At 47.9% G+C, this 12,078-nt stretch overlaps 1 protein-coding gene across 12 annotated transcripts in view; it reads left to right on the top strand.

Annotated features, from left to right (window-relative positions):
• Nucleotides 1-12,078, top strand: part of ARHGEF10L (Rho guanine nucleotide exchange factor 10 like) — a 167,741-nt gene that overhangs the window by 107,867 nt on the left and 47,796 nt on the right. For all 12 annotated transcript variants that reach the window (XM_037828364.1, XM_037828365.1, XM_037828368.1 and 9 more), the window contains 2 exons: nucleotides 318-445; nucleotides 2,069-2,169. In XM_037828364.1, the coding sequence (XP_037684292.1) occupies nucleotides 318-445; nucleotides 2,069-2,169 (229 nt within the window). The remainder of the gene's footprint in view (nucleotides 1-317; nucleotides 446-2,068; nucleotides 2,170-12,078) is intronic.

Below are 12,078 nucleotides of genomic sequence, written 5' to 3'. Positions count from 1 at the left end.
CATTCCCTGATGTGCCCCTGGCTTCTGGGTCTGGGTTTGGGTTCAGTTGCTGTGGGGCATTCTTTGTTCTCTGCCCCAGGCTGGAGAGGAGGCTGGCAGGGGGTGTCCGGCCCCCTCAAGGAAGGGTGTCAGTGGGCTCTGAACCAAGGGCTGAGAGCCCACCCTCAGCCTGGGGGATGGGAATTGGCCTCCTGCTTGTGGCTAATGAAAAGTCCCAGGTTGGGTTGGGGCTCCGGGAGTTCTCCCCACTTCTTCTCCCCGGGGCACTATGATTGCTGAACGGGCCGTCTTGACCTCACTGGCCTCCTCAACCCTAGAACCTGAACATGACCGTGGCTCAAGACTGGTGCCTGGCACTGCAGAGGCTGATGCGAGTAAAGGAGGAGGAGATCCACTCGGCCAACAAGTGCCGCCTCAGGCTCCTGCTTCCTGGGAAGCCCGACAAGTGAGAGGACCTGGGCCCTGGACAGGGTGGGGTGTGCTCCCTTGGCTGGGCTGCCAGGGAAGTGGTGGGTTTGGAGAGGGGGCGCCTGGAGCCATCCTGTTCCTCTAGACTGCTGTGCTGGGAGCGAGAGGGGGTGTGCAAACCACGCAGGTCGTGCCCCACTCAGCGCCTGGCTCTGAGAAGGTGCTCGTGATGGGCAGTGAATGAATGAAGGATCCCTTCATGCCCGGGGCAAGCCCAGCCCTCTGCCAGGGTGCTCTGGCCCTCCGCATGGGTCAGTTCCCATTGTGCTGCATCCTTCTCACTCACATCAGACCGTGAAGTCCCCAAGGCCAGCCTGGCTCTCCTCTCCGTGCACCCAGCCTCCCCACAGCACTGTCTCCACCTCCAGAGGCCCAGCACAGATGCTTGTGCACAGCAACTCTCAGCTCTGTTGGAGGAGTTGACAAGTAGAGCTGCTCGGCCTGGCGAGAGGGGAAGGCCTTCTGGGGTGGGCTAGCCTGGACCAGGCGCTGATGTGTCCTGTCCTTTATGCATGGGGGCCATCAGGTCCTCCTTCCTTCCTGATCTGTCAGGCTCCTGGTAACCCCCGTTTTACAGATCAGGTGGGTGAGACTCAGTTACATGACGGGCCCACGGCTTCACCTAAGGGGTAGAGCTGGGTTCTGGTGGGTTTGTCTCTGAAGCCTGGGCTGGTGCAGTGAAGGACCCAGAGTCCAAACTATAGCCTCAGAGTAGGGGCCAGTGTCAGATGTGCAGTGGCTGCACTTGGCGGGGTGGGGCAGTTGGAGCATGGTTATTTGAGGCAGGGCCATGGGCCCAAGGTGCAGGGCACAGACTGGGGGTGGGGGTCAGCAGCTTTGAGCTCTCGCCTAGCTTTGCCATTTTCCTGCTGGGTGGCCTTGCACAGCTCCCAGCCCCTCCCTGCACCCCATTCTCCCCATGCACTGGGGGGTCCCAGCAGTAGCCATGCCTTCCCTCCTCACGGGGGCCTGGGATGGCCCACTGTGGAGAACAGGCCCGAAAGAACTTGGAAGGGGCCTTCTGCTCCTTGGAAAGGGGACAGCAGGTGGCAGCAGTGACCTCTGGCTGCCCTGAGCTTGTGCTCAACCCCATTCCTTCATTTCTTTGTTCGTTCATGCGACTACACAGCAGAAGTTTACCAAGCAGCTGCCCTGTGATGGGGCTAGGGACAGATCCCAGGAAGACCCGTTTCTCCCTCCAGAGGCTAATGGTCTGGGGTGGGGAGGGAGTCAGGCATCGAATCAGCGTCTGACAAGGCCTCGTGGCAAGCACTCAGATGGCAGGAGGCTGGCTTCAGAGGACTCCACTGTAGAGGACTGGATCCCATCCGGCTCTGCTGGGAGCCCAGGCTGGAGGTGCCTGGGGCCAGGCTGGGTCCTGTGGCTCGGCCAGGCCTGGGGAGGTTGCACCCTCTTGAGGCCGCTCCTGGGATTGAGCCTTTGCCAGGCCCCCACCTCTTGGCCACGCTTGGGCGATGCTCTCACCGGGCCTCATTCTCTCTCCAGGGCTGTGGGTTGAGGGAAGAGCTGTGCAATTGCGAGGGACAGCCGGGCCCTTGTGCGAGCCTCCCGCTCCTCACCCTCGCCCCTCTCGCTGCAGGTCTGGCCGCCCCATCAGCTTCATGGTGGTCTTCATCACCCCCAACCCTCTGAGCAAGATCTCCTGGGTCAACAGGTTGCACTTGGCCAAAATCGGGCTCCGTGAGTGAAGCCTGGGGCAAGCGCCTCAGGGGCAGGGGTACAGAGGGGTGAGGTCTGGGTGGGCATGTGGGTGCATGTGGTGATCCATGGGGGTCAGGGCCAGGGTCAGCGGGGGGCAGGGAGCCTTCCGAGTTGGAGGGAGGTGGTACAGAAACCGCGGGAGCCAGAGTTCTCTGTTCTGCCTGGTGACCTTGGACAAGTCACTTCCCCTCTCTGAGCCTCAGTTTCTCCATCTGTAAAATGATCGGGGCTGACAGAAAGTAAATTAGGGGTTGCCGGGGGCCTGGGGGAGGAAGGAATAAGAATTGACTGCTAGTGGGTACAGACTTTTTTCAGGAGTGATGAAAACGTTCTAAGATTAGACGGTGGTGATGGTGGCCCAACTTTGTGAATAGACTAAAAACCAGTGAATTATACTGTTCAAAAGAGTGAATTTTATGATAGGAGAATTATATCTCAATATAATTATTGTGCTGTTAATAAAAACAGGATAGGGGCTGGACTAAAATGATTCTCATCCAGGGACCTCTTTCTTATTTTCCCTCTGAACATCTGTATTTGCAGAGTGCTTCTTGTGTGACAAGCACTTTCCTTAGCATTTTACACACATCTGTTTCATTTCACATTTACAATAACTCTAAGAGGTCAGTCTGTTGTGAAACCTCTTTTTATAGTTGAGGTTTCTGGGGCCCAGAGGGGGCAGTGACTTGCCTGAGGTCACGCAGCAGGAAGGGACAGAACCAAGATCTAGACCCCGGGCTGTCAGCACTCAGAGCCCACTCCCCATCCCTGTCCATTCTGCTTCCTCAGGTTGGCAAGGTGGGGTCTGCCAAATCACATTGGTTCAGTCGTAATTACCTCATTTGTTTCTTTTAAAAATTAATGGAAGGCCTATGTCCTTCCTGATCAGAGCTAGAAATAATGTAACTAGCACCCCCATCTGCTGATTCCAGCCAAAAGCAGGGAATTTTGTTTTGTTTGTTTTTGTTATGCTCTTTTCATAGGTAAATACATATTTCCAATAGGTTTTTAAACACTTTTTGGGATAAATCAGGACCTTCATCATTGGCTGTCATTAATTAAAAAAAAATCCCAAGTCTCTACAGTAATGGGAAAAACAGCCATGATAAAACCAGGAAGATTCCTGCTCTCAAGGAACTTGTCATTTGTGAGGGGCAGGCAGGCCTTAAAGGAGCAAATCAGGAGGAAGTGGTGGTGCGTCGCAAATTGGGTAAAGCCGGGTGATGGGCTGTCACCGAGCATGGGGGTGGCCTCCTGTCACAGAGGGCCCCATGCTAAGATCTGGGGCAGAGTGATCCAAGCAAAGAGAACAGCACGTGCAAAGGCCCTGGGGTGAGGACAAAGAGGAGCTGGAGAATGAGCGGGAGACCTAGGCAGTGGTGGTAAGGGGCAGGTTTTCTGGAAAGCAGGAGGGGTCAGGAGGGTGATGGGGAGCTATTCCCTAGAGCATCGAGAGCTGGACAGTGACATAGTCCGATCTGCCTTTAGTGGGTCATCCTGGCCACTGTGTAGAGAGGGCCTCGGAGGGGCAGCTGTGGGGTGGGGGAGGGCCAGGATCAGAGGCTTCTACACGACTGGAACCTTCTGGAGGTTGCCCAAGCATTTGCTTGGATGTTTCCGGGTGACCAGGATGCCACCGGAGGGTGGACAGAACCCCTGAGGATTTTAAGCCGAGGACTGCAGGAATTCTGGTCTGCACATCCCACGGGCTGTTTGTGCACCTGCTATAAAGGCAGATAAAATGCCTGTTTGAAGCCAAGAGGCTTTGTTGAGTTGGACTTGGCATTGAGGGAGGGGAGCGGACTGACACGGGCAGACCCAGTTTTCTGCAGCCTCCTTATCTCTGCGCAGTTTCACTGCAGCGAAAGTTTTAATGGAAGGAGAGTCATTTGAAATCTTATTTGAATGCCTGGGTTCCCCTGGGGCCTGAATAATTTGTTCCTTTTATTTTCCCAGTTTTTTTTTTTTATCTGCAGTTCCAGTGGGGGAGGGGGGAGGGTATACTATGAGCCCATTAGAAATAGAATATGTTAGAAACATTTATTCACAAAGGATGCTGTTCCTTTAATTTTTTTCTCTGTATCTTCTCTCCTTGACTACCTCACTTCTCTCAGTGTGCGGAGATTGTAATCCATGGAGGAGTGAGAAAGGAGGAGGATGGGGAAGGGGCTGGGGTCGGGCCTGCCCCTGGGAAGGGTGGGAGCCCAGTTCAAGGCCCAGCACGGCCACCACCGTGCCGTGGTCATGGGAAAGGCAGACCTCTATCCTGGGCCCCGGTTTTCCCATGTGAAAATGACCGGAATGGACGAGATCTGCAAGGGCCTTTCCCCTGTGATGTTTTGTGACTTTGGGCAGATAGGAGGTTTGCAAGGTAGGAAGGGCTTAGCACTGACTGCTGGGTTCAGGTGCCAGCCCTGCCGCTTGCCAGCTCAGTGACTGCAGGCAAATTATTTAACCTCTAGATGCCTCAGATTCTCCATCCAAAAATGAGGATAATGATGGTGCCTCGTTCCCCGGGCTGTTTTGAGGGTGTGGGGAGATGGTGCCTGGAAGCCCCCAGCGCAGCTGGCACTTGGCACTTAGGAGCCATGAGAGAAGTTCCTGGGGCAGGTGGGAAGCAACGAGTCTTAAGGTCACGTACAATTTAGAGCAGAGTCACCAATGGTCTCCTGCTTCTTAAAGGGTCAGGAAAAGGGTTCCAGATGGAAGGTTCCAGAAGGAAGAGGTGAGTTTAGGGGCTTCTGACACCCCCTGCTATTCCTCACCCCTGCGGCTCTCAGAGCTCCACAGCCCTGGCCTTGCATGCCGTGGCCCTGGAGCCCAAGCTGCACAGGTGACAGCGGAGGGCCTGCTCCCTCGTGGGAGAGGCCATGGGCATTGGCCTTGGAGCCTGACTGGAGTTTTTCCCAGCAGGGTGACCCTGGCCACTCACCCGGCCTCTCTGGGCACCAGTGTCTGTCACTGCAGGGGATAAACTGGAGGAGATGCTTGCTGAGTTCCGCCTGGTGCTGGTGTCCGTGGCTGTGGCCAGCAGGATCTCCATGGTGCTGGGTGGTGTGGAGGGGCCCTGAGGGCAGGTTTGACTTGGGGAAACCAACAGAGCCACCTGGGCTGTCCCTCCGTGCAGCAAAACAGCAAGGGCATGGCGGTGGGACTCAGCTCAGCAGGGGTTTGGGAAGCAGATCAGGCTGGAAAAGCAGGGTGGCTGCCCTCAGTTATAGGAAGAGGTGTATTGTGGAGAGCAGAGAGTGTGATCATGACGGGAACCATCTCTCAAGTGCCTTGTCCAAGGCTCCACATTGGATCGATTCCTTCCGGTGCTCACGATGCCACTAAATGATCAGAATCACTTTCCAGACGAGGCCACTGGCTCCAAGGGGTGACGTACCCGCTCTGGGTCACAGAGTGAATTGGAGGCTGAGCTGGGATTTGTCCCCAGGTCTGTCCGACTGCAGCGTCAGGCGCCTGCAGCTGGAGGGTTGTTCAGAGGGCTTGGGTTGCCGAAGGGGACGTGACCCCACCCCTGGGGCTGCTCCCCTGCCCCTCGGGAGCGCTTGTGTGCAGAGGGTGCCGGTGAACAGTCAGGCGCTAAATAAGTCCCCACTTAATGTCAATTGGAAATCACATCTTTGCCATCCGTGCCAGTTCTTAATGTCACTTATCCCAAGTGAGCTTTCAGTTTTCAGCAGCAACAGCCTTCTAATTCGGTCTCAGGCGCTCTGGTTTTGTGACGGCAGCAATGGCAGCGGCAGATGGGGAGCCACAACTCCATTTTCTTTTAACGTTCCCAGTCGCGGGCAGGGAAGGCACCATCTGGAAAGAGAAGGTCAGATCATTAAAGAAATAAGTAAATAAATTGCCAGGACCTGATGGGCTGTGAGTGGGGGCGGGGGTGGAGGAAGAGAGGAAAAGTACTGGGAGATGAGCTCAGGTGCCGTGGTGAGGGAGAGGCCTGGGGTAGGGGGATGTGCCCTGACCGGGCTCCAGGAAGCCTCCTGGGTGGGATTGCAGTTGGTGAGCTGGGCTCTTCCCCAGCAGAGGCGAGGCAAGGGTCTGCTCAGTGGTAAGCTCCTTGAGAGCAGGGGCAGGTTTTCCGAGTCCCGTCCATCTTTATTTGCTGCCCAGGGGCTAGTCCCAGAGGCAGCGTGGTGGGCTGTGATGCAGACTCCTTCCATCGGACACTTGTCAGCGAGACGGTGCGTGCCCCCAGATGGCACCACTCTGTTATGGCTCTGAGTTGCAGCCGCTGTTAGCTCCTGGGCCGTTCCCAAGCTCTCCAGAGCCTCTGTTTCCCCAGCTGTGCAGTGGAGATGGGAACACCTACCTCCCGTGGTGGCAGTGGGGATGAAATGAGAGCATGTGGGACAGTGTTGCAAACTGTGAAGCGCTGTGCGCATGGAGTCACTCTGTTGTGGTGATGCCCATCATGTGCTGCGGCTGACCTTTCCCCAGTGGTCCCCCGATGTCGGCTTTGCCTCCTCGGTGGTAGGGACCAGATTTTATGTGACTCTGTCTGCAGGACCTGGTGGGTGGGGTGCCTGACACGCAGGATGCCTCTGTGCAGGCTTAGGGAGCGAGTTTGATGCTCAGCCCCTCTGTGGCTCAGAGGACAAGCATGCACCATGTGCACGGGAGACAGCGGAGCCTCTGCCCGCAGCAGGTCGTTCACATCACAGCATCTGACATTTGTGAGCGTCTTTAACTGTTCAAAGAGCACCCACATCTGCCACCACATTTCATCTCCTCACTCTGTGACAGACCGTAGGCATCACCTTTCTTTGGTGGTGATGGTATTTATCGAGTGCCTGCTGCATGTTTTTGTAGCGATCCTTCCTCACATGTATCCAGTCCTTCTGTGCACAGCTCGTTCCAGTGCTTGACCTGACAGTCTCTCCCTGATGAAGGCAAGTCAGAGATTAACGTACCCATTTCACAAATCCAGAGAACGAGGCTCTGACAAAAGAGACTTTAATCCTCACAAAAATGTAGTGATTGTATATGCTATTGAGGTCAAGTTGGTATCAAATCAAACTTGACTGATATATTTAGGATGTTAAATGTTAACCCCATGGCAGCCACAAGGAAAATATATGAAAAATATATCCAGATAAAAGTGAGAAGGAACTGAATATGGCATCATACAAAAAATTAAACAAATATGAATGTAGGCATTAATGGAAGAATTGAGGAGCAAAAAAGGTATAAGACTTACAAATGGCAGAAGAAAGTGCTACGTTATCAATCATGACTTTAAATGTAAATGGATTAAACTCTTCAGTCAAAAGGAGATATTGACAGAATGGATAAAAAAGCATGACCCAAGTATATGCTGTCTACAAGAGACTCTCCTTAAATTCCAAGATATAAGTAGGTTGAAAGTGAAAGGAAAAAAAAAAAAAATACCATACAAGTAGTAACTAAAAGAGATCTGGGGTAGTTATGCTAATATCAGATAAAATAGACTGTAAATCAAAATTTGTTACAAGGCAAAGAAGGTAATTATATACTGATAAATGGGTCAATTCAACAAGAAGATGTAACAATTGTATATGTGCCTAGCAGCAAAGCCCCAAAATTAATGAAGCAAATAATGACAGAGTTGAAGGCAGAAATTGAGAGTTCTGCATTAATAGTAGGAGACTTTAATATACACCACTTTCAATAATGGATATCACGTCTAGACAGGAGATCAATAAGCAAATACAAGACTTGAATGGTACTCTAAACCATTGAGACGTAACAGATGTGTATAGAACACATCACCCAATAACAACAGAATATGTATTCTTTTAGGGTGTACATGGACCATTTTCCAGGATAGACCATATCTTAGGTCACAAAACCAGTCTTAATAAATTAAAAAATATTGAAATCATACGATGTATCTTCTCCAACCACAATGGAAAGAAAGCAGGAATCAATAGGAGAAAGAGAAATGGAAAATTCACAAATATGTGGAAATTAAACAACGTACTGTTAAACAACAAATGAGTTAAAGAGTAAATTGCAAAGTAAATGAGGAAATATCTTGAGGCAGATGAAAATGAAAATGCAACATACAAAACGTATGGGATGAAGCAAAGGCAGTGCTGAGAGGGAAATTTATAGCTCTAAAACTTACATTAAAAAAGAAGAAAGGTTTCAAATCAAGAGACCTAGCTTCAAAACTGGAAGAACTATAAAAAGAAGAGCAAACTAAGTCCAAAGTGAGCAGAAGGAAAGAAACAAAGATTAGAGTACAGTTAAGTGAAATAGAGAATAAAAAAAAATAGAATCAACAAAACCAAAAGTTGGTTTTTTGAAAAGATCAGTAAAATTGGCAAGGCTTAGTTAGACTGACAAACAAATAAACAGAAGTCCCAAAAACTAAAATCAGAAATGACTGGGGGGATATTATCACCAACCCCACTGAAATAGAAGAGAATGTTATGAACAACCGTGTGCCAACAGATTAGATAACCTAGATGCAATTGACAAATTCCTAGAGTCATAAAAACTACTATACTGACTCAAGAAGAAATAGAAGATCTCAACAGTCCAATAACTGCTAAAGAAATTGAATTAGTAGTCAAAAACCTCCCAAAAAAGAAAAGTCCAGAACCAGATGGCTTCATAGGGGAATTTTACCAAACATTCCAAGAAGAATTAACACCAACCCTGCTCAAACTCTTTCTAAAAATTGAAGAAGAGAGAACCCTCCCTAATTCATTATATGAGGCCAACATCACCCTCATCCCATAGCCACATAAAGATACCACAAGAAAAGAAAATTGTTGTCCAATATCTCTTATGACTATAGACACAGAAATCCTCAACAAAATATTAGCAAACCGAATCCAACAGCATATTAAAAGAATTATGCGCATGATCAAGTGGGATTTAGCCCAGGTGTGCAAGGGTGGTCATCGTAAGAGAATCAATAAATGTAATACACCACATTAACAGAAAGAGGAGGGGGAAAACCACACGATCATCTCAATTGATATAGAAAAGGCATTTGACAAAATCCAGCATCCCTTCTTCACAAAAACACTTAAAAAACTAGAAATAGAAGGAAACTTCCTCAACATGATAAAGGGCCTCTGTGAAAGACCCATAGCTAACACCAAGAATGTAAAGGACTTGTGCACAGAAAACTACAAACATTGCTAAAAGAAGTCAAAGAAGACCTAAATAAATGGAAAGACACTCCATGTTCATGGATTGGAAGACTAAATATTGTTAAGATGTCATTTCTACTCAAAGTGATTCACAGATTCATTGCAATACCAATCAAAATTCCAACAACCTTCTTTAAAGAAATGTAAAAGCCAATCATCAAATTTATATGGAAGGGTAAGGGGCCTTGAATATTAAAAGCCACCTTGAAAAAGTAGAACAAAGTTGGAGGACTCATACTTCCCAATCTCAAAACTTATTACAAAGTCACAGTAATCAAAGCAGCATGGTACTGGCACGAGGGCAGACATATAGACCAATGGAATTGAATCGAGAGCACAGAAATCAACCCTTACATTTATGGCCAACTGATTTTTTTTTAAATTCAATTTTATTGAGATGTATTCACATACCATACAGTCATCCAAAGTGTACAATCAGTTGTTTACAGTGCCATCATATAGTTGTGCATTCATCACCCCAATGTATTTTTGAACATTTTCCTATACCAGAAAGAATCAGAATCAGAATAAGAAAAGTAAAAAAGAACACCCAAATCACTCCCCCATCCTACCCTATTTTTCATTTAGTTTTTGTCCCCATTTTTCTACTCATCCATCCATACACTGGATAAAGGGAGTGTGATCCACAAGGCTTTCACAATCACACTGTCACGCCTTGTAAGCTACATTATTATACAATCGTCTTCAAGAGTCAAGGCCACTGGGTTGCAGTTCAACAGTTTCAGGTATTTACTTCTAGCTATTCCAATATGTTAAAACCTAAAAAAGGTTATCTATATAGTGCATAAGAGTGTCCACCAGAGTGACCTCTTGACTCCATTTGAAATCTCTCAGCCACTGAAGCTTTATTTTGTTTCATTTTGCTTTCTCCTTTTGGTCAAGAAGATGCTCTCAATCCCATGATGCCAGGTCCAGATCCATCCCCGGAATCACATTCTGCTTTGCCAGGGAGATTTACACCCCTGGATATCAGATCCCACGTAGGGGGGAGGGCAGTGAGTTCACCTGCCAAGGTGGCTTAGCTAGAGAGAGAGGCCACATCTGAGCAACAAAGAGGGACTCGGGGAGATTCTTAGGTACAGTTATAAGCAGGTTTAGCCTCTCCTTTCAGCAACAAGCTTCGTAGGGGCCAGCCCCAAGACAGAGGGCTCGGCACATCAAACTGCCAGCCCTTAATGTTTGTGAGAACATCAGCAACAATCCAGGTGAGGAAACCCAACACTTCCGCATTTTCTCCCAGCTCCTCAGGGGGACACTGCATACGTATTTTTATTTTCTGTCCAAATTACTTTGGGCTGTGTTGCTGTTTCACACTAACCTATGCAAACCTACCAAGTCTCACTTCCTATTAAAAGTTCCATGTAATTATGGTATTTGAACAAACTGTATGAGTTAAATTGTTTAGGAAATATAGATCTTGGACTAACTAAACATCTCTTCCCTTGGTCTCACATGGAATTTGAAGTTTTAAAACGCAGTCAGTATTGTCCTTTACCCTTTATGGCCAACTGATTTTTGACAAGGGAGCAAAGACCACTCAATTGGAGAAAGAATAGTCTCTTCAACAAATGGTGCTGGGAAAACTGAATCATTTGCAGAAGAATGAAAGTGGACCCCATACCTCATACCGTAAACAAAAATCAACTCAAAATGGATCAAAGGCCTAAATATAAGAGCCAGAACTATCAAGCTCCTAGAAGAAAATGTAGGAAAGCATCTTCAGGACTTTGTTAGGCAGTGGTTTCTTAGACTTTATACCCAAAGCACAAACAGAAAAAGGAAAAAAATAGATAAAATGGACCTCATCAAAATTACAGACTTTTGGGCCTCAAAAGACTTTATGATGATAGTAAAACAACAAGCTACACAATGGGAGAAAATATGGGGAAGGACATGTCCAATAAGGGTTTAACATCCAAAACATGTAAAGAAATCTTTCAACTCAACAGCAAAGCCAAACAGCCCAATTAAAATAGGACAAAAAACCTGAATCAAAGAAGATAAACAAATGACCAAAAAGCACATAAGATGTTTTCATTAGCCACTAGGTAAATGCAAATCAAAACCATAATGAGATACCATTTCTTACCCACTAAAATAACTGCTATTAAAAAATGGAAAATTACAAATGTTGGAGAGGATGTGGCAAAATAGGAACACTCATTCATTACTGGTGGGAAAGTAAAATGGTGCAGCCACTATGGAAGACAGTTTGGTACTTCCTCAGAAAGTTAAGCAAAGAATTGCCGTATGACCCAGCAATCCCACTACCAAGTGTATACCCCAAGGAAATGAAAGCAGGGACATAGACACAGATTTTCACACCAATGCTCATGGCGGCATTATTCGCAATTGCCAAAAGATGGAAGCAACCCAAGTGTCCCATCAGCTGATGAATGGATAAAAAAAAAAGTGGTATATATTCACACAATGGCATATTATTGAACCGTAAAAAGGAATGAAGTTAGTATTGTCCTTTACCCTTTATGGCCGACTGATTTTTGACAAAGGAGCAAAGACCACTCAATTGGAAAAAGAACAGTCGTATTTTATACGACAATATGGATGAACCTTGAAGATCCCATGTTGAGTGAAATACACCAGACACAAAAGGACGAATATTGTATGATCTCACTGATATGAAATAATTTGAATAAGCAGACTCATGGAGTCAATCTAGAATACAGGTTACCAGGGGATAGGGTGG

The sequence above is a fragment of the Choloepus didactylus genome, chromosome 2, assembly GCF_015220235.1.
Source record: "Choloepus didactylus isolate mChoDid1 chromosome 2, mChoDid1.pri, whole genome shotgun sequence".
In the NCBI taxonomy this organism is placed as follows: domain Eukaryota; kingdom Metazoa; phylum Chordata; class Mammalia; order Pilosa; family Megalonychidae; genus Choloepus; species Choloepus didactylus.
The sequence above is the reverse complement of the archived record's forward strand: the minus strand, read 5'-3'. Positions and strand labels throughout refer to the sequence as shown.